This window comes from Cryptococcus neoformans (assembly GCF_000091045.1).
Source record: "Cryptococcus neoformans var. neoformans JEC21 chromosome 4 sequence".
NCBI classification, from domain to species: Eukaryota; Fungi; Basidiomycota; class Tremellomycetes; order Tremellales; family Cryptococcaceae; genus Cryptococcus; species Cryptococcus deneoformans.
In genome coordinates, this window is record NC_006686.1 from 1665185 (window position 1) to 1682870 (window position 17686).

Sequence of the window (17686 nt, forward strand, 5' to 3'; positions counted from 1 at the left end):
GAGTAAACAGGTGTGGTAGGAGCCCTTGGGAAGACTTGCACAAATCGCAGTGGGTAGAACATGAATTATAGTGGGCGGCGAGGTGTCCGGGGTGGCTGTTGCATCTCCTCTTTCCTCTGCTGAGGACGACACACATCTCTTCCTTGACATAGTGAACTGTTGCATCATGACATAGGGATGGGGATGAAGATGCTGCCCTGGTAGCATGGCATAATGTGGATGGCGGTTGTGTGGACCCACAGGATGGAGGCCCGTGCGTTACTTTCTACATCCCTCCCTTTGATCCACGATCAAAGTCACACGCGTGGCTTTGACTCCTCCTTGCTGTCTCCTGTTTCGAAAAAAGCGACAAACAAACATCTTCCTCATCTCCATTTCTCCTCCATCTCTTTTCCTTCCTCCCTTATAACCTTATAGTCACTCTCCAGCCCCGGATTCTCCCAACCTGTACTCTCATTCTCCCCCACACTCTCTTGGACATTTTTTGTGTGCTCACACTTTCAATACTTCCCTTCCTAACAAATTGTGAGTCTCAATTTAAGAGTTACGTGATACCAGGCTAGTCTGGTTTTGGTCCTGTCAGCTACGACCGGCTTTCTTCCTACCTTCCTACCTTGCTTTTTGGACAAGCTTACCCCTAAATCCAGCCCTACTCTTACCATGGCAACCCACTCCTGGACACATGCTCCCCACCATGGCGTCGAACAACCACAGATGTTTCATTCTCAGCCACAACACCGCCGTCTCGTCCACCCAAGTAGCCAATGGTCGCACATACACCCTCCAAGCACCGCCGATCACGACAACAGCCATGTTCATCCTCACCCACACCCACTCCCTTATTCCCACGTACACCCTTCGGTTCGCACTTACCCTCCAGCACACTACCAGGCTGGTATATCTGTTGACGCCTTTGCTGGCCCCGATGCCGAGGAAGACGAACTTGAAGATGAACTCGAGCCTCTTGATCCCGCTCTAGCTCCCCAAAATGCGGCTGTGGACGTAAAGGAAAAGGGCAAGACGCCCGCGACCCGTGCTAGGTCCAAGTCTGTCGTCAGCGCCACTTCTCTCAGTACCGATGCTGCGTCATCAGAAGAAGCCACATTCATGTTCTTCCCAAACCCATCGCAGCCACCTATCCAACTCAAAGGTGCTCGTAAGACTGGCCTTCTCCCAGCACCTGCGGGTTCAATTCTCGAAGTCAATGATCTTTTGATTCTTCACCCCCCTGAGAAGTATAGGCCTGGATTTGGAGGGCATAACAGCCAGTGGGAGATGTATACTTGTCGAGTGTGTTCCAAAACGTATGATGGAAAAAATGCGCGGAGTGTCGCAAGGAGACATTTGCAGGATAAACATGGAGTACCATTGAGCGTACAGACTCGGAGAAGTCGATGGGATTGTGGTGAGCAATTGTAAAGGCATTGATCCTGATTATGGCTAACGGGAGGCTATCGTAGTAGATCCTAACCGACCCAGGAATAAGTCCGACGCTAAGGAGAGGAATCTGAAAAGTAAGCGTGATTGGGCTTCAAAGAACCGGTGAGTATAGCGATGATAATGATGAATGACGAGGGCTGACAACCCTTTTATAGTCAGCAAAGCAAGCTTGAAAAGACACACTGCGAATTCCTGGAGCAATTCGGTCCCAAAGGTCTCGTTACTTCTTGCGGGATGCGTCTCGTCGCGACAAAATATCGAGGTGCCGCTGGCGTCGCCGCTGCGCTTCAGAAGAACGGTGATTTCCTCAATGGAGAGTACGGCAAGGTCATCATTCCCGAAGAGATTTTGGAAGGCGTCCGTGCGATTAGAGAATATGAGTCTTCTATTCAACAAAAAGGCGAAACTCTGGCAGTTCAGCAGGAAGAAGACATGGAAGTGAAAGGAGTAGGCTCCGACTCTGCCTCCACCGGCTCGGCTAAACCTCGGTGTAACTCCCTTTCGCGGCTGCCTACTCCTCCACATGGACTCATGTCTGCCCTTACCGTCTCTCCTCGAAGCCCTTACCAGGCTGCTACCCAGCCTAACTCTTATCATCACAGCATCTACACGCGTCAACTTGAGCTCTTGCGCCAACAACATGCGTACAGACCTTATCCGTTTGCTGATGTGCCTATGGTAGATCAGGAGATGGGGTTCTTGTATATGCCTCCGATTCAGCATGAACTTCAGCCTCAATCGACTCTTCAGCATCAGACTGTGCATCAGCAAAGCCCAATGGAATTTTCATACTTCCATGTACGAGATTTCCCCAGTCTTAACGTTGCAGAAGAAGAGACGCAAGCAGATACAGAGGAACCTTTACAAATTGCCAAGGCGAACCAGTCTCCTGCGGAGCCAGAGCAGAAGCACGAGATTGCCACCACAACAGAGAATGGGAAACCTGAAGAAAAAGCGAACGATTGGGTTGAAGATGATAATAAGGAGGATGAAACCGAAAAGGATATCGATCTCGAAGCTGAAGTGGCCGCTGAGAGTCTTCTCAATCTTCATAGCACTCCACTTCGCGCTCCCGAGGATGAAGACACTTTCAGACTTCCTTTGCGCCCTACCACTCGGCCTGCACCTCCCGCTTGGAAGCTTCTCGACGCTCCACCTATTATATCACCCGCACGCAGCCGACATTCCAGAACCAAATCATTCATTCAGCCCTTCAAAGACCCTCGTGCAGAAGCCACGCGAAGCCTCAGTTTCGAACAAGCCCCGGCTCTCGACGATCCATTCATGCTTAATGACGATACGCCGGACCGTCCAACTTCAATCTCTTCTCTTTCCACGCGATCGAGGACAACACTCCTCTCGTCGAGAGTGAGTGATAATCAGAAAAGCACTATGCCCAGTCCCTCGCCGCTGTCGTCTATGCATAGGAAACGAAAGGCTCCACCTTCATCTCCGTTTGCCCTAGCACCTTCCGGAGGCTCAAACCCTGTTACTCGCCCCGCACTTCGACCTTTGTCTACCAATTTTTCCTCTTCCAACCGATCCGGGTCGGGCAACGCGGCCGCTACACCTATCCGTTCCGCACTCACCCCGCACATCCCTTCTTCACTCACGCGCGCATGGCTTCTCTCTTCGCCGACTAATGGTGATGCAGCTGCTTCATTGGGTCTGGTGCCCACGCATTTGGCGCCGGCTACACCTGGGATGATGAGAGGGATCGTAGGGACCGATACGCCTGGGATCACTTTATTGGATGTGAGGGAAAATGCGAACAAGGAGAAAGAGAACGAGAGCGGGAAGGAAGAAAAGGGGTCGGGGAAGGAGAACAGGGATAACGGTGTTAATGTGAAGAGGAAGCGATTGATTGAGACGCCTAGGGCGTAAAGAATGTCTCACGTTGTTTCCGGACAATCCATGGGTTTAGGAAAGAGGTCAATGGGAGAGGATCATTCATTCATTGCGAACGATGGACTATAAAAGGACAAAATGGGGATGTCAAATTCCGAAAAAAATAAGTATACGTATTTTCACGATAATGACAATTTTTCTCTTTATTTCAATTTCTAGTTTTGAGCTGGTCATAACCTGCTCAGTTTTCCATCATATGCATGGGGTGGTATACGTATAGCCAATACGCCAATCCTTGATTCCCATTCTCCATAACGCACCAGCCTCCATCCTATTTGGGATTTGAGCGGTCCACAGATCTATGAAACGGGGATAATCATTCCTGACGACTGAAACAGTCAGAGAAGCAGTTCCACTTGGAATTTTCAGTAGGAGGAGTATCGGGCGGGACTGGCAAACGGATTACACGGAGCTCATCTCGACCGTCAGCGATAGTTGATCCGGTCGACATTGTCGTAACGGGGATCCCAGTGGTGTCCACACTGAGGATTTCAGCAGAACGACGCGTGGAGAACGTTTCCTCTTCTTGAGGGGTAGTATTCGTTGCCCGACCATCTTGGGAGTTGCAAGTTTCATCGGTGTGAGTGGAACCGGCACTGGCGCTCGGACGGGTGGCCGTCGTCGTATCATCATTAGTCGCCGTCGTCGCATCATATTTAAATCCCGGTGCTGCAGGTCTCGTAGGTTCATTATCTCCTAGCGGCCACTCGGGGACAGGGCCGGAGTGATACCCCATACGATAACCAGAGTGTGTGGATGCGCCACTCTGCAAACTGCTGTCGTCTCCCTGGCCGAAGGAAATGGTAGTAAGTGAGTAGGGCGCGGGGTCGGTGGTGGTGTCCACCAGCGACGAGCGATCAGGAGGGCGTAGGATAACGGTGTTGGTGGTAGACGCGTTGCTCGGTGATGAAGGAGCGAGGCTGTGAAAAGTGTCGTCGTCGGTGGAAGTGGAAGTGTCGGATGGACGGCGTTGAGAGTTTGCAGAGCGGAAAGACTGTGGTGGGCTACTAGTGGGGGATGACATTGTAGGTTTTTTTTTTTGAAAGAATCCAGGGGGGGGGGGTTGATTTGTATGCCAAGTGGTGTGTTTGGTTGGTGTAAGAGTATTTTATGGCGATGCATCCACTTTTTATACATGGGTCTCGAGTCGGTTGGAACGAAAACTCGTGAGCGGTGAATCAAAAAAACGGCCTTCTTTTCTTGTAGTCATAGCCAAAGGAATGATCCAATCCATGTTCGAAACAACAGTCACGAGTCTCAAGACAACTCCCATTCACAATCTCCTCCTTGTCCGACTTTCCGGGCATTCACATTTTTCCCGGGCTGGCTGACAACAGACTCTTTAACCCTTTTTCCACGAACAATGGCTGCAGGGCGCGGTTTGTGCGGATATACCTATTCATCCCTCACGTTTACTCTAACCCCCGGTAAAAAAGACCATCCACGCAATGATCCTAAAAGATGAAAAGTAAAAAAATTAAAAACGATTAAAGAGGTTGACCAAACGGGAGATAAAAAAACCTTGTTAACTCTAGCCACGACTAGAAGCGATTGACGCTTCTCGCCCTACCCTTTACTCTCTAATTCTTCTCCTTTCCAGCCTCTAGAGCCTTGATGACATTCACCACCATCAGCGTCTTGTTGAACAGCCCGCACGCGAGGTGTTTCCCGTCTTCTCGCCAAGCCATCGAGAGCTGTTCCCGTCAGCGTATTATCTTATGCTAGTATAAATCACGAGACGAAACACGACACACCATCATGGGCCGTTCCCTGACCATCCGCTTCCCTTCCTCCTCTTCCACCTCTGTGCCCCATAAGACGCGGCCGGTCTCCACATCCCATATGCGGAGTACGCCATCCCATCCTCCGCCGGCTAGGAGACCGTATTTGCCGACCCCTAGGCGTTCTGCCGTGGCCGCGGCTGTTCCGTTTTCGGCGGCGGTGGTGGTGGTGGTGGTGGTGGGGAAAAGAGAACCAACCAAGCTGTTCAAGGAAAAGGGGGAGAATGCCAAAGAGCCTGTACCGGATTCCAGACCGGGGAGGACGTGGAGTGTTTCGCCGGATAGGGCGTCGAACAGTTTGATCGTGGAGTCTTGGCCGCCGCTGTTTTTTTCGCACACATGGTTAGCTCGCTGGGCACAATCCACGAAAGAAGACGCGACGCGACTCACGCAGCGAGTATCATCCGCGCCCGCGCTCCATCGTCAACCGGCATCCACTCGAGCATGCTCATCCGTTTATTCTCGCTCCCGCTTACGACGTTGAGTCTGTGCAGACAGTTTTCAATGGATATCGCCGAGGTGGAGTTGGATCGGGCATTTGGGCCCGAGTCTGCCGAGTTGGGGTTGGGGTTGGGGTGGGATTGAGGTTGAGGTTGTTGGTGAAAGTAATCGTCTTCATCGCTTGGAGGTTCCATCTTTTTCATTGGCGAGAGCGATCTTGTCCCGCCCAGACCCACACTCGCGCTCTTACCTCTTGCAGAAGGGTAAAAAGGTAGTTTCCAAATCATACAATTCCCATCGTCCGAAACACTGGCCAGCAGCCGCTCTGCCGCGCCAAGGGGCGACCATTTGATCCGTGTGACATCATCCGTATGTCCGCGAAAAGTAAACCGGGGCCGTTTATCGTCCCCGTGATGGACGTGGATGGTATGGTCGTTGCCGGCGGACGCAAAGACTTCGTCGTCTAGCCAATCGACGTCGTTTACTTCCTTGGTATGCGCATCGTAACACATCTTCATGGCCATACTCCCGCCCCTGTCCATCCACTTGCACACCGTGAAATCATCTTTGCCTACCAGGATCTGGGTGCCGGAGGGACTCCACTTCATCGCATTGACGGCGCCTCTTCCATAACTCATGATGGCCTGCAGCTGGCCGGACGGGGTGAAGAGACGGCCGACGCCGTCTTGGGAGCCGGTGGCGAGGATGGTGCCGTCGGGGTGCCAGGCGACAGAGGTGATGGTCTTTTTGGAGGACTCGATGCCCTTGTGGGAGATGCCGGTGGGGCGGGAGGGGAGGGTGAGCGGGGCGGTGGCGGAGGAGGAGGCGGAGAGGGGCAAAAAGTCCCAAAGCCTGACGAAGCCGTCTGCCGAGCCTGTGGCCAAGAGGTCTACGTTTTTGGGATTCCAGGCGACGTTGGAAACGACGTCTCGGTGTTCTGTCCATACCCCGATTTCATCGGTCTTGGCACTGGTGCTGGCACTGGTGTTGACTTTGGAGCGGGGACTAGGTCGACGGGACTTGTCGGGTGATGTTGCGCGGGACGGTTGGGTGCTTGGCACTTGCAGTGCCTCACGCTCCGGCTCGCGCTCCGGCTCCAGTTTTTTAGACGCCTTGTCGTCCTCTGCATCGCTCACCCGGGCTCGTTTACGTGTCTTTTCGTTTTCCTTTCGAGCTTCTGGCTGGGCGGGCGCGGGGGACGAACTCGGCCGTCTGGTCTTTCTCTTTCCCCTCGACTTGTCCTTCACCCTCTCCTCTGGCGGGGGGAACGGCTCTGGCCGCTTGGGCGGCGGGGCGACTGCATTCGCGGCCTGGGCGCTGGCGGCCTGGAGGACGGAGGGGAGCGGGAGGGGCGGGTTGGCGCTGGCGGAGGGGCAGGACGGGGGGCACACGTGCGGGATGAGGAGGTGGAACGGGTTGGGACACTCGGGCGAGAGCGGTTCCTGCGGAATGTCAGCGGGCTATACGCAGAAGCGGGAGGACATACACCGTTCTCGCCGACGTGCCGCTCGACGTGCTCCCAGCGGACGGCCTTCCACAGCTTGCGGACGAGCTCGCCGCGCTGTATGCGGCCTGCGGCGGCGCCGAACGCGGGTGCGCTGTGGGCGGGTCGAGCGGGCTTGGCGGGGGCGGGGTAGGCGGGGTTGAAGTGCTGGAAGAGGGGGGTGGCGGGGAGGTTGGACTCTGCGAGGAGGGTGAAGGCGGTGTGGGGAAAGTTGCTCTCCTGGAGGTAGAGGTAGATGAGGATGTTGATCTCGACGCTGCTCAGCTGCACGGGGGAGTCGGGGGGGGCGGGGAGCGGGGGGGGCGCGGGGGGGAGCATCGCGGGATGGTGCAGAGTGTACGGTAGAAGTTACGCCGCGAAAGCAGCAAAGTAGCCAAGCGTAATTAACACCCCCCCCCCATTCCCTAATTAACACCGCCCTTTAAAACATCAACTCTACGAAACATCCCCATGCCGTCGATCACCCTGCTCCCCTTCCTCCACGCGGTCCCCCCCGCCACCCGCGCACTCACCGCCGCCCTCCTCCTCCCCACCGCCGCCGCCCTCCTCCTCACCCACCTCGGCACCCCCCCCGCCGCCCTCCCCTGGCTCCTCCTCGTCCCCGCACACAGCTGGAAGTATCCCTGGGTCCTCCTCACCGCCGCCTTTGTCGAGCTCGGCCTCATCAACGTACGTCCCCCCCCCGCACCCCGCGCTGACCCCCCAGGCACTCGTCTCCGCCGTCGCCCTCCCCCTCGCCTGCAGGTACCTCGAGCGCGTATGGGGCGCACGCGAGCTCCTCCGCTTCTGCTGCATCACCGTCGTCGGCTCCAACCTCATCGCCTTTGGCTTCAGCTGGATCGTCTGGCTCCTCTTTGGATCCGAAGACGCATTGTACGTGCAAACGAGACGCTTGAGCTGACACGTGCGTAGGTATGGCCTGCCGTACCACGGCATGACCGGGCTCCAGGTCGGCTTCCTCGTCGCGTTCACCCAGCTTATCCCGGAGCATCAAGTGCAGCTCCTGGGCAAGATTAAGCTTCGTGTCAAGGTGGGTCGTTCCATTTTGTCCTTCCATGGCTTCTGACGCGTGCTACGCCACAGTCCCTCCCCGGCATCCACCTCCTCATCTCCAACGTCCTCGTCATCCTCCTCGGCCCCTCCCCCTTTATGCTCATCCAATTCGGATTCTTCGTCGCCTGGGTCTACCTCCGTTTCTTCAAACCCTCTCCCGACGGCGGTCTCTTCAGAGGCGATAGGAGCGAGACCTTTGCATTCCAATACTGGTTCCCCCCTGTTGTCAGGTAGGTCTCTTCGTATCAAACGCTCACGCAAACGCTCACGCAAACACTCACGCAAACGCTCACGCCAAACACAGGCCATACATCTCGGTCGTCGCAAACCACGTGTACACCCTCGCCACCCGCATCCACCTCGTCCAAGCATGGGACGCCCCAGCCGGCGAATACAGTCTTCTCCCCGGTCCCGGGTCCGCCGCCTCTGCCTCGGGTATGGGAAGTGGCGTCGGTGGGCTGGGAGGGGGAGCGAGGGCGGAAGCGGAGCGAAGAAGGGCATTAGCGCTCAAAGCGCTTGATGCAAGGCTCGCTTCTACCCCTTCCCCTGCTCCCGCGCCTGCTCCCGTCCCCGCCGCCGTCCCCGCCGAAAATGCAAGCGGACTCGGAGCAGGGAGTGCAGCTGCAAAAGATATTCCCGCTCCCCCCGCTGCTTCAGTTGAACCTACCCCCGCTCCCGCCGCCAACCCCTCACCCTCAACCGCCAACCCCTCAACCGCAACCGCAACCTCACCATCCAAACCCACGACGACAATCGCCCCCACGCTTGAATCTGCACCTCTAGCTTCAACGCAACCCACCCAGCCACAGCCACAGCAGGGGCAGCCGCAGGGGCAGGGGAAGAAGGGAAAAGGAAAAGGAAAGGGTAAAAAGCCATCGTCATCGTCACCGCCACCATCTGCTTCCCAAGCTCAGGCTGAAGTCGAGGCTGAAGAGAAGGAAAAGGGAGAGTAATCGAGTTGGGATGAGTGGGCGCGAGGATGGGCGCTGACCAAAACAAAAAAAAAAAAGTCGAAAAATGAAAAAAAGGAAAAATGGATAACCTTGGTGGTGAGATGATAGAGAATGCTTTTTTAGAGTCTGATTTATTCAATCTTTCGCTTTGAGATTTTGAGCTTTGAAGGATTGTTTTGTTTTTTTTTGGAAAAACATGTGGAAAGTAGGCGCGAAAATAGAGATACCCCCGAAGAATGTATCAAAGAAAAGCAATGAAACTCAAAGCGATCAAACGTGACATTATGAAAATACAACGTGGTAATACAAATAAAAACGGTTTCGCCAGATGCCAATCTTCCATGTCTACAGCTCAGCGTCGTCGTTTACTCTTCGTCGCCGTCTGACTCTCCCGCGCCCTCTTTATGCCTATTTTTTCCTCCATTTGCCCATCTGCCGGTGTCGTCTCTTGCCCATGCCCATGCTCTTGCTCTTGCCCTTCTCGCGGCTCGGACCGAGACAGCCGGTCGACCCTCTCCCCCGCATACCACCCCCCTATCCCCGGCCCCGCCTCCAGCCCATCCACACCCCCCATCCCATCCGCCACCACGTCCCCTTCTCCCACACCCCACCAACCGCCCGGTTCCACCCATTCGTACCGGTTCCGCAAGAGCGCTTCGATCGCTTGGTATCCCTCTTTCGTGGCGAACGGGATGAGCGTCGTAGGGTGTCTGTACTTGGCGGGCAGGTTGGTAAACGGGCAGAGAGGGATCTGTCGGTCTGTCCAATTTTTCTCTTTGTTAGCTCCGGATCGCACGTGTCAAAGTAAGAAAACACACTGATAGGTCTGTTCCGTGAAGGAATAATCTTCAACTTGTCCCATTCTACATGGGAACCCAAAACGACTTGCAGTTCGGCAGGGAGACCACCGGGGATTTGCGAAAGGATAATATAGTTACGCGTGTATGGGGCATTGGGTTCTGGTTGTGGTTGTGGTTGTGGTTGTGGTTGTGGTTGTGGTTGTGGTTGTGGTTGTGGTTGTGGTTGTGGTTGTGGTTGTGGTTGTGGTTGTGGTTGTGGTTGTGGTTGTGGTTCTGGCTGTGGTTGTGGTTCTGGCTGTGGCTGTGGCTCTGGTTGTGGCTCTGGCTCTGGTTGTGGCTCTGGCTCTGGTTGTGGCTCTGGCTCTGGTTGTGGCTCTGGCTCTGGTTGTGGCTCTGGCTCTGGCTCTGGCTCTGGCTCTGGCTCTGGCTCTGGCTGATGCGTACCAGGCGCGGGGTTTAAAAGTGCCGTGGTGTCCGCGGATTGGGTGATTGATGGAGGGGATGCAGAGTTGATTTTTGATCCCTCTGACTGAGGCGCTTTGGAGCATTCACCTTGCGACTTTTCTGCACCTTGAGACTTGTCTTGCTCGTGACTCAACTCTTCAGCTTTAGCAGGCTCCGGGACCTCCTCCACCAGCCTCCCCACAGTCCTCGACACCCACGTCCACCTCGGTCCCTTTACAACCTTTCTCCCGACCCTCCTCAACTCCCTCTTCTCTTCTTCCTTCTTCAGCCAATCTCTCAGCGCCTCCTTGTTTCTCTCTTCTTCCTCTAAAGCCGCTTCGATCAGCTGGGATTGCGTCAGGGGCTTGCGGAGGGTACGTGTGGTCGCTACATGCTGTGCCACACGACCTCTCCGCCCCCTGTTCTTCCCGTCGTCTTCTTCCGCTTCGGCTTTTCCTTGCGCATCAGGATCAGTATTCGCCGCCGCCGCCGCAGTGCCAAGCGTGCTCGCTCTCAAATTCGATCTGCGCGCCTCGCTTCTATGCACCCGCTTCGCCTCCCTCTTCCTCCGCCGCAGTTCCAGCACAAGCGTCGAAGGCGCCATGCTCGCCACATCCACATCTTCCCCTAATAAAGCCAAATCAGACTCCTTTAGCTTGAAGCCCTGTTCTTTCGCTTTGGCACCGTATCCGTATCCGTATTTGGGAGCAGACAGAGGGTTGATCCTCAATTTGCCTTTGCCCTTGGATTGCGCATCCCGTTTGGCTCGGCGTTCGGCACGCAGCAGTTGGGCTTCCTCATCTTCGTCAGACGGCGCAGAGTCGGTATCCGCAAACTCGTCAAGAAAAATGTCCTTCTGCTCGGCTAATCAAAATATTCAAATCAGCAAAGGAAAAAAAAGGCGAAAACGGATGATCGTGAAAAAAAGTAACCTACGAGGAGCTACGAATTCCTCATCGTCCTCGACTTCCTTGAAGAGCTCATCGTCATCTTCTTGATGCGCCTTTTCCAGCAACTCCCGCATGCGGTTTCCCGCCGTGCTCCTTTTCGCTCGCCCCTGGGTAATAGTCTCATATTCAGTCGTTAAAGGCATTGTTTCGGGCAGGTTGGTCTGCTGCGGCTTAGGTCTAAAATTGCAAGTGAGGAGAAAAGGTTAGACATAAGATATGTGCCGTGAGCATAAAGAGTAACTCAGCTATCGAGGAGGCTTCGTTGGTAGCTGAAAATGAAAATGATGACGTCTCCATTATTTCGACTAGATTGATTTTCCCGCGGCAACGAACGATTATATCATCAACGAACCGAACGAACGACTGAAGCGCCGAGCTGAGTCACAGCAGAACGCCATGATGCCATCCAAACAAGCCTCGAGTTCCCTGATATACCAACAGGCTACCGTCACAACAGTCTCAAAGTTATTGGCATAAGAAAAGGCCTGCGTTATAGCATTCATAACCACACAGTCTCGAATCATGAGCGTAGCATTGCAAGACCTCGCTCCCACGACAAACGTCAAGAGCATCATCACCAAATCGAGGGCTTATACCATTAATGAATATATATTAGCTAGCAATTCCATCGCTTTATTATATAATATTATGCGGCTCATCTTATTACCCAAAAAAGCTCCAATGTCATATAAAATAATAATATAATATACGGGATAAAGCAAGTTACCAACAAGATGACCACTAATCAGACTGTTTGTCCTTAAGATAGCAAACGACCAAGCTCCTACAACCTACAACCTACAACCTGCAAGTTTCACGCCTTGGGGACCATTACGTGCTTCTTACACGGACACCTGTTGATCTTCTCATCTCTCATCTGGATCCTCGGATATAGATCGTCCACTGTCACAGACCGCCTTCTCGGCACGATGTACTCCCGAATCCCATATCTCAACTCTTGAACAGCTTTGTCAAGATCCTCGCGAAAAGGTATCACAAACGTGACTTTTGAGAGGTCTGCTTTCCTCCATGCTTTCCACATACTAAATTTGAACAGACTGTATATTTCTCGGAGAATCTCGACTGTGGTTTTCATTTTTTCTTCCTGAAACTCGAAATCATAATATACCGAAACGCCATCAGGGGGTGTTGGCAAGCTGACCCCTGGCAATCGTGGATAGTCAGGCGTTTCGCATAGATAATAGTGGAAAACGAATGTTTGAAGAGGCACGCTATTTCGTTTAGACAGTCGACCGAGTAAATCAGTAATACCTCGGCTGAATGACCCTATTGTTAAGGCGGTGTATAAATCGCATGTCCCCAGCATCGGTAACGGCATGCTGGAACAGAAGCTTGTCACGGCGAGCTGCTGAGTGAAGACTTGGTCAAAGATGAGTCCCCAAGACACACCGCTAATGGGTGGCCTAAAAGTTGCTAGGCTTGCAGTGTACGGGGCTTGGTTGAGAAAACCTTTGGGACCAATGAAATCCCACTCTAAACGGACATGCTTGACGTTGGGAAAGGCGCAAGTTGACAAACTGTGAGGAATACCCCATATCTTTGTTGGCTGCTTGGCATTCAGGAGATGACTGTGGTTCAGACTCCACCACGCAAGTTTTTCAGCAGCTTCCGCATCGCTGAGAGTAACAACTTCAACTAGTTTGAGAGCTTCCGCTTTGCGTCTACCATCCACCGACCCAGTTCCAAAGTTTTCGCTCTCCTGAACCCAGGGGTATATAAGCTGCCCGATGTTGTCGTTGTTGATGTTGACATGATTATAGATAATAGGCAGGATGCGCTTGTAGTATTGTCGACTAATTAGAAGGTATTCGATATGAACTGGTCTATTATCAATAAGAGCGTCGTCGAGAAGGTCGTATATCGGTGCGAGAGGCTCTAAAGAGGTAATGCTTTCTAGATTTAGACGGGTTCCGTCTAGTGCAGAATTATGCTGGTCTCCTACGTGAAGACCGTTGGCGGGGATTTGCTGAAGTTCCGAAGTCATCTAGCAATATTGATCAGCTATCTTACACGCTATTAGGGAGACCACAATATTCTTCTGTGCTTACCGGAGCTGCCCAAACGTAGACCTCTTAATACTCTATGACAGTCTTGCGCCTGATAGGTGAAAGAATACGAGACCTATTAACAGGGGCGACGGACGCATGAAGTAGTGTTGTACAAACTTACAGTCAGATCAGTTTGACTCTCCTAATAAAACTATCCCATGCCATGGCATCTGTAACCAAACACGATGACGAAATTGAGGCGAATGTAGCAACGGAAAGTCATTTTTTTTGTGTTGCCGCCCGCCAGTTGCTCATTGATGTACGCTGGGCAAGGAGAATATAAGAAATCACCAGGAGCCCACGCACTATTGTTGCCAGAGCCGGCCGTAACTGAAATGACGAAAGGCGGAAATAGGAGTGCGGTAAAGAGGAAAGAAAGCATCAATTAGCAGAGTACGTACGTACGAACGCGCATAGCCGGTCGCCGACGGACAACAAACGGACGGAGACGCTGCTGATAAAACTCTCAGGCTCATCGATAGCATTGTCCAAAATCATTTCTCGCTCTCATTATGTCAATCCTTAGGTCCTGAATGGCCATGCTAATGATGAGACATTTTTGATCAAGGATTGTTGGCAGACGACTCGGTGTTAAGAAGGAAATGGGTGAGTATGTGCGTTATTTATGGGCATGGTGAGAGTCAAGTCTCCCCACTTATTACGTCGGCGTGTGATCCGCCGCCAAGGCCTTGTGATCAGTGTTGGGAAGAATTTTCACAGCGTTCAGAAGGAACTTAACAACAATACCTTGTCCCAACTCACATGCATGAACGAATGCAAGCAAGCTTCTCATATATCGATCACTACGGGTACAATTGGCAAAAACAACGCAACAATTATGTACAGATTCATAAATTCGTTCGGAAGGATTGATCGACCGGGTTTCGTTAGAAACCGAGCCGAACGGAACGAAAGAGAAACCGAGAGTTGTCCTGATCTCAGTCTGTTCAAATCAACAGCTTGGCCACGTCTAGTTTTATTCCACCGGGTATCTTGGACTGCACCTTCTTACAGGAAAGACAACTCAGTATAGGAAGCAGCATGGGAAGTGTGGTGATGATTACATCTTTTTATATACAAACTGAAACTTGGACGAATGATATGCGAGATTGGGGTCACAATATGTAAAAAATTGCGTCGAAAAACTCGGCAAGTATCTCACAAAGATGCAAGTATGATAATTACTGGAACCAATGACACTACACCCCTGATTAGATGCTCCTTCTCGTATTCTGATGGCCCCTGCCTACCATGTAGCTTTACTCTTTTATTCACACCCGCCGAATTTTGGTCCTTCCGCACTGGGAATGAACAAACTCCTTAAAGTCTGCACCGTCGTGAAGGCACCCACAATGGTACCAAAGACGATGAGCGTCCAATCCATAATCCGTGCTTTAGGAGTGCGAGCGCAAGCTTTCAAATGGAGCATGGGTGGATAAATGAAACACAAGGGGATACTGTTATTCGAGTCAGTCAACGATTGCAAGTCAAGAGAAGCAAAATCCTAGACCTACCAAGCGAAACTGCCAATCAACGCCACAAACTTGTCCAATTCATTAGACCCGGCCCAAGACAGCAAAGAACAGAAGATAACTGTACAGGACCTGAACACATTCTTTTGCCACTTGACCGAGGGGTTGTGCTTGCCTGATTTGGAAAAGAGACCGTTCTCCATGATACGCACGGCTGGGAAGAGTTGGAGGGGGGAAGAGAGGAGGATGGCAACAGAATCTATGGAACAAGTCAATACCGTGATTGGTCAAACTAGAATAAGGAATGGACATACACAAAAATTGAACGGCCTGAACAAACTTGTCATCTTGAGGCAAGTTGACAATGACGACAGTCTGGATGTCACTCCCGTATGCAGCGTAGGACATGACACCAGAACCAGCAAAGAGGATGGCGACGCAGAACATGACACCTGATAAGACACGAGGGAATTTTTGAGGTTCACGCATGGATTCAGTGATAGGAATGACACTGTACGATTGTCAGTTTCGATGTAATGACCATGGGGGGCAAAACGTACAGGCCAATACCCTCGAATGCAAACACAGCGGTACCAATCAATAAAGGGAAGCTCTGCTTGTTAAAAAGCGCAACGTCCGCAACCCCATTCTTGGACAGAACCGAGATCTCATTACCGCCAATGTAAATGACTACTTGCCATCAGCTTTGCTTCACTTGGAGCTCGGACAGACAAACTTACTACCAATAAGGATAAATGCATCCGCGATCAATGCAGTACCCGAAAGCTTGGCCAAGTTTCTGATCATAGAAAGTGGCATAAAGACGATAAGTTGGGCAAAGATGAGGTATTTGACAGGGATAAAGGTTCGACAGTTGCTAACCGCCATTATGAATGCCTGAAGGTTCTCAGCAATGAAAATGGAGTAGGCTAAGAGACACTGTTAGTAAAGGCCTTCGATCAAAAAAGCATGGGGACCTCACCAGCAACAAAACCGATTTGGGATACAGTAATTGAAGTCAAAATGATCAGTCTCATGTTATTTCCGTACAACTCTCCGCCGATATCACCAAATGATCCAGGGACCTTCATGTACGCCTGAACGAGAAGCAAAAATGACCAGAGGGAGATACCGGCAATAGCAAGCATGACGATGGACGAGAAAAGGATACCACCATTGAAAAAGGCTTTGCCCATGAACAGAATACCGGTACCGACAAAACCTTTTAAAAGCTTCAAGGATGTCAGTCACCATTCGTAGAGCTCATGGAAGATAGAAAATTGATTCACCATGAGCACAGCCTGAGTGACACTCGCCGTTCCCTGATTATGCCCAGACTTTGTCCTACGATGCCTACTCAACGATCGTTTGGTTGAACCCAGCAATGGTGCCCTCTCTCCACGAGCGATTTGTCCGGCTTCTTCTCCGCCAGCAGGGAATGGTCGGCGAGCATAAGCAGAAGAAGACGAGGCGTCCTCGGGATAGGATTCTTCGTCTTCTTCCAGCACGTCTTCGTCTTCGTTCAAATCTTCACCCGCCTATCGAAAAGATCAGCTTTGTTCTTCATTTATTTGGCAATGGCGAGGACATACAAAGTGGCCATATAGAAACAAGAAGTCCACTACATTCCTGACCATGTCAGGCGCCTCCAACCCCTGCTCTTGCGCACGGTTCACCACAAAGTTCCGTCGGAAACCTCCAGGCTCTTTGATATGCGCCAAGTGTGGATCAAGGATGGTCGAACGGTCGACTGGGACGTGTGAAAAAGAGGCGGAGCGGACGGGGCGTGTGCGGTGGTCGTGTTGCCATTTGTAAAGATCATGTCTAAGGATATGATCAGCGATTGATTGTATGGGAAGAAAAAAAAAACCTACGTAACATCTCCACCGGGCGCGTCATAAGGGATAGGGAACTGATCAGAATCATCCTTAGGGTGGGCATCAATACTTCCATATCCACTAACTCCGCTCTCCCCAAGAATGTCGTCAAACTCGGCCCTTGTCGGTGTACCTCCCATATTGATTCCAGATCCAGCTGGCGACTGTCCGCCAGGGGTGGGCGAAGAGGCGCCTCGCTCATCGGCGCTTACGAGGTGTCTTCTTAAAACACGCGCCTTTTCCTCATCTGGCACATCTGCAAGATTGGAGAAGGATGACTCGCCCGCCTTATCACCATCTTTGGGAGCAGAAGTACTAGCGGCGCCATTGCGAAGAGCGGAAGTACCAGAGTCATCGCGAGAAATTGGTGGGCGTGATAAGGAGCCTGAGCCTTGGTGAGATAAGCCTTGAGGTTGAGGGGACTCGAGGGCAGCTGTCAATGCTGAGCTCGTGGTTTGTGTTTGGGGGATAGTCTTATTCCCGATCAAACTATCACTCGAGTCCTTTGAGATAATTTTTTCCTTTGATATACTCTGTCTCCTTGATTTAGAATTCTCCATCCCAACCACCGAAGACGCAGGTCTGAATGATCCCGCAAATGACCTAGGGGGCCCAGTTGAAGACATGGAAGCTCGAGAAGGGATATTCGGCACAGGGGGTGTACCACCGGAGTTCGTACTCGGAGAGTTACGGGAGATGGAAATCGAGCGGGGCTTGACGGTATTGCCATTGCTGTTAATGTTGGGTTCAGCACCACTCATGGATGGCGTGGATGACTTTTTTGGCGGTTGTTTGGGAGGCATGTCCGGTGTATAGTGACTTATTTACACTTCGAGGAGGATTACTGGTGTAGAAATATTTAAGTTAGATGTTGGATGATAGAAGAAAGAGGAAGAATGGCGATTTGAATGAAAAGATAACGCACGAGACCACGTTCCATAATAAACGACGAATCCGAAGCTGATCAATTCACAACAAATCTGGAAGTGCATTT

General features: G+C 52.0%; 7 protein-coding genes across 7 annotated transcripts; 2 read left to right on the plus strand and 5 right to left on the minus strand.

The window, feature by feature from the left end:
- Positions 1-10: 10 nt before the first annotated feature.
- On the plus strand, positions 11-3556 carry CND06040 (hypothetical protein). Its single transcript, XM_024657118.1, has 4 exons — positions 11-525; positions 648-1405; positions 1464-1542; positions 1596-3556. Exons 2-4 carry the CDS (start codon positions 661-663, stop codon positions 3322-3324), a joined length of 2553 nt encoding a protein of 850 aa, XP_024512793.1. The 5' UTR covers positions 11-525; positions 648-660; the 3' UTR covers positions 3325-3556.
- On the minus strand, positions 3534-4399 carry CND06050 (hypothetical protein). Its single transcript, XM_570098.2, has one exon. The coding sequence runs from the start codon at positions 4370-4372 to the stop codon at positions 3665-3667; it is 708 nt and encodes a 235-aa protein (XP_570098.1). The 5' UTR covers positions 4373-4399; the 3' UTR covers positions 3534-3664.
- A 196-nt stretch (positions 4400-4595) lies between these two features.
- Positions 4596-7358, minus strand: CND06060 (histone deacetylation-related protein, putative). The gene is made up of 4 exons (XM_570096.2): positions 7057-7358; positions 5520-7012; positions 5103-5451; positions 4596-5042 (listed from the first exon to the last, which is right to left on the minus strand). Exons 2-4 carry the CDS (start codon positions 6206-6208, stop codon positions 4929-4931), a joined length of 1152 nt encoding a protein of 383 aa, XP_570096.2. The 5' UTR covers positions 6209-7012; positions 7057-7358; the 3' UTR covers positions 4596-4928.
- An 89-nt stretch (positions 7359-7447) lies between these two features.
- CND06070 (conserved hypothetical protein) lies at positions 7448-9352 on the plus strand. Its single transcript, XM_570656.2, has 5 exons — positions 7448-7743; positions 7781-7947; positions 7987-8104; positions 8158-8357; positions 8432-9352. Exons 1-5 carry the CDS (start codon positions 7525-7527, stop codon positions 9078-9080), a joined length of 1353 nt encoding a protein of 450 aa, XP_570656.1. The 5' UTR covers positions 7448-7524; the 3' UTR covers positions 9081-9352.
- Positions 9353-9355: 3 nt separating this feature from the next.
- Positions 9356-11530, minus strand: CND06080 (hypothetical protein). The gene is made up of 3 exons (XM_024657119.1): positions 11261-11530; positions 9899-11188; positions 9356-9839 (listed from the first exon to the last, which is right to left on the minus strand). Exons 1-3 carry the CDS (start codon positions 11415-11417, stop codon positions 9433-9435), a joined length of 1854 nt encoding a protein of 617 aa, XP_024512617.1. The 5' UTR covers positions 11418-11530; the 3' UTR covers positions 9356-9432.
- A 270-nt stretch (positions 11531-11800) lies between these two features.
- CND06090 (expressed protein) lies at positions 11801-13691 on the minus strand. Its single transcript, XM_570527.2, has 3 exons — positions 13465-13691; positions 13344-13392; positions 11801-13279 (listed from the first exon to the last, which is right to left on the minus strand). Exon 3 carries the CDS (start codon positions 13277-13279, stop codon positions 12089-12091), a length of 1191 nt encoding a protein of 396 aa, XP_570527.1. The 5' UTR covers positions 13344-13392; positions 13465-13691; the 3' UTR covers positions 11801-12088.
- Positions 13692-14396: 705 nt separating this feature from the next.
- Positions 14397-17582, minus strand: CND06100 (conserved hypothetical protein). Its single transcript, XM_570525.2, has 9 exons — positions 16690-17582; positions 16408-16639; positions 16105-16353; positions 15798-16047; positions 15556-15744; positions 15376-15505; positions 15130-15326; positions 14858-15074; positions 14397-14800 (listed from the first exon to the last, which is right to left on the minus strand). The coding sequence occupies exons 1-9, from the start codon at positions 17493-17495 to the stop codon at positions 14611-14613; spliced, it is 2460 nt and encodes an 819-aa protein (XP_570525.1). The 5' UTR covers positions 17496-17582; the 3' UTR covers positions 14397-14610.
- Between the last annotated feature and the right edge of the window lie 104 nt (positions 17583-17686).

Coding starts and splice junctions, on each gene's coding strand:
- CND06040 (XM_024657118.1), top strand. CDS start 661: ATGGCAACCCACTCCTGGACACATGCTCCCCACCATGGCGTCGAACAA. Junction 1,406..1,463: donor GAGAAGTCGATGGGATTGTG/GTGAGCAATTGT, acceptor CTATCGTAGTAG/ATCCTAACCGACCCAGGAAT. Junction 1,543..1,595: donor GATTGGGCTTCAAAGAACCG/GTGAGTATAGCG, acceptor ACCCTTTTATAG/TCAGCAAAGCAAGCTTGAAA.
- CND06050 (XM_570098.2), bottom strand. CDS start 4,372: ATGTCATCCCCCACTAGTAGCCCACCACAGTCTTTCCGCTCTGCAAAC.
- CND06060 (XM_570096.2), bottom strand. CDS start 6,208: ATGAGTTATGGAAGAGGCGCCGTCAATGCGATGAAGTGGAGTCCCTCC. Junction 5,452..5,519: donor GCGCGGATGATACTCGCTGC/GTGAGTCGCGTC, acceptor CGAAAAAAACAG/CGGCGGCCAAGACTCCACGA. Junction 5,043..5,102: donor TCAGGGAACGGCCCATGATG/GTGTGTCGTGTT, acceptor TGACGGGAACAG/CTCTCGATGGCTTGGCGAGA.
- CND06070 (XM_570656.2), top strand. CDS start 7,525: ATGCCGTCGATCACCCTGCTCCCCTTCCTCCACGCGGTCCCCCCCGCC. Junction 7,744..7,780: donor TCGAGCTCGGCCTCATCAAC/GTACGTCCCCCC, acceptor CTGACCCCCCAG/GCACTCGTCTCCGCCGTCGC. Junction 7,948..7,986: donor TTTGGATCCGAAGACGCATT/GTACGTGCAAAC, acceptor ACACGTGCGTAG/GTATGGCCTGCCGTACCACG.
- CND06080 (XM_024657119.1), bottom strand. CDS start 11,417: ATGCCTTTAACGACTGAATATGAGACTATTACCCAGGGGCGAGCGAAA. Junction 11,189..11,260: donor TGAGGAATTCGTAGCTCCTC/GTAGGTTACTTT, acceptor TATTTTGATTAG/CCGAGCAGAAGGACATTTTT. Junction 9,840..9,898: donor TTCACGGAACAGACCTATCA/GTGTGTTTTCTT, acceptor AAAATTGGACAG/ACCGACAGATCCCTCTCTGC.
- CND06090 (XM_570527.2), bottom strand. CDS start 13,279: ATGACTTCGGAACTTCAGCAAATCCCCGCCAACGGTCTTCACGTAGGA.
- CND06100 (XM_570525.2), bottom strand. CDS start 17,495: ATGCCTCCCAAACAACCGCCAAAAAAGTCATCCACGCCATCCATGAGT. Junction 15,745..15,797: donor CCAAATCGGTTTTGTTGCTG/GTGAGGTCCCCA, acceptor AGTGTCTCTTAG/CCTACTCCATTTTCATTGCT. Junction 15,327..15,375: donor GCATTCGAGGGTATTGGCCT/GTACGTTTTGCC, acceptor ACAATCGTACAG/TGTCATTCCTATCACTGAAT.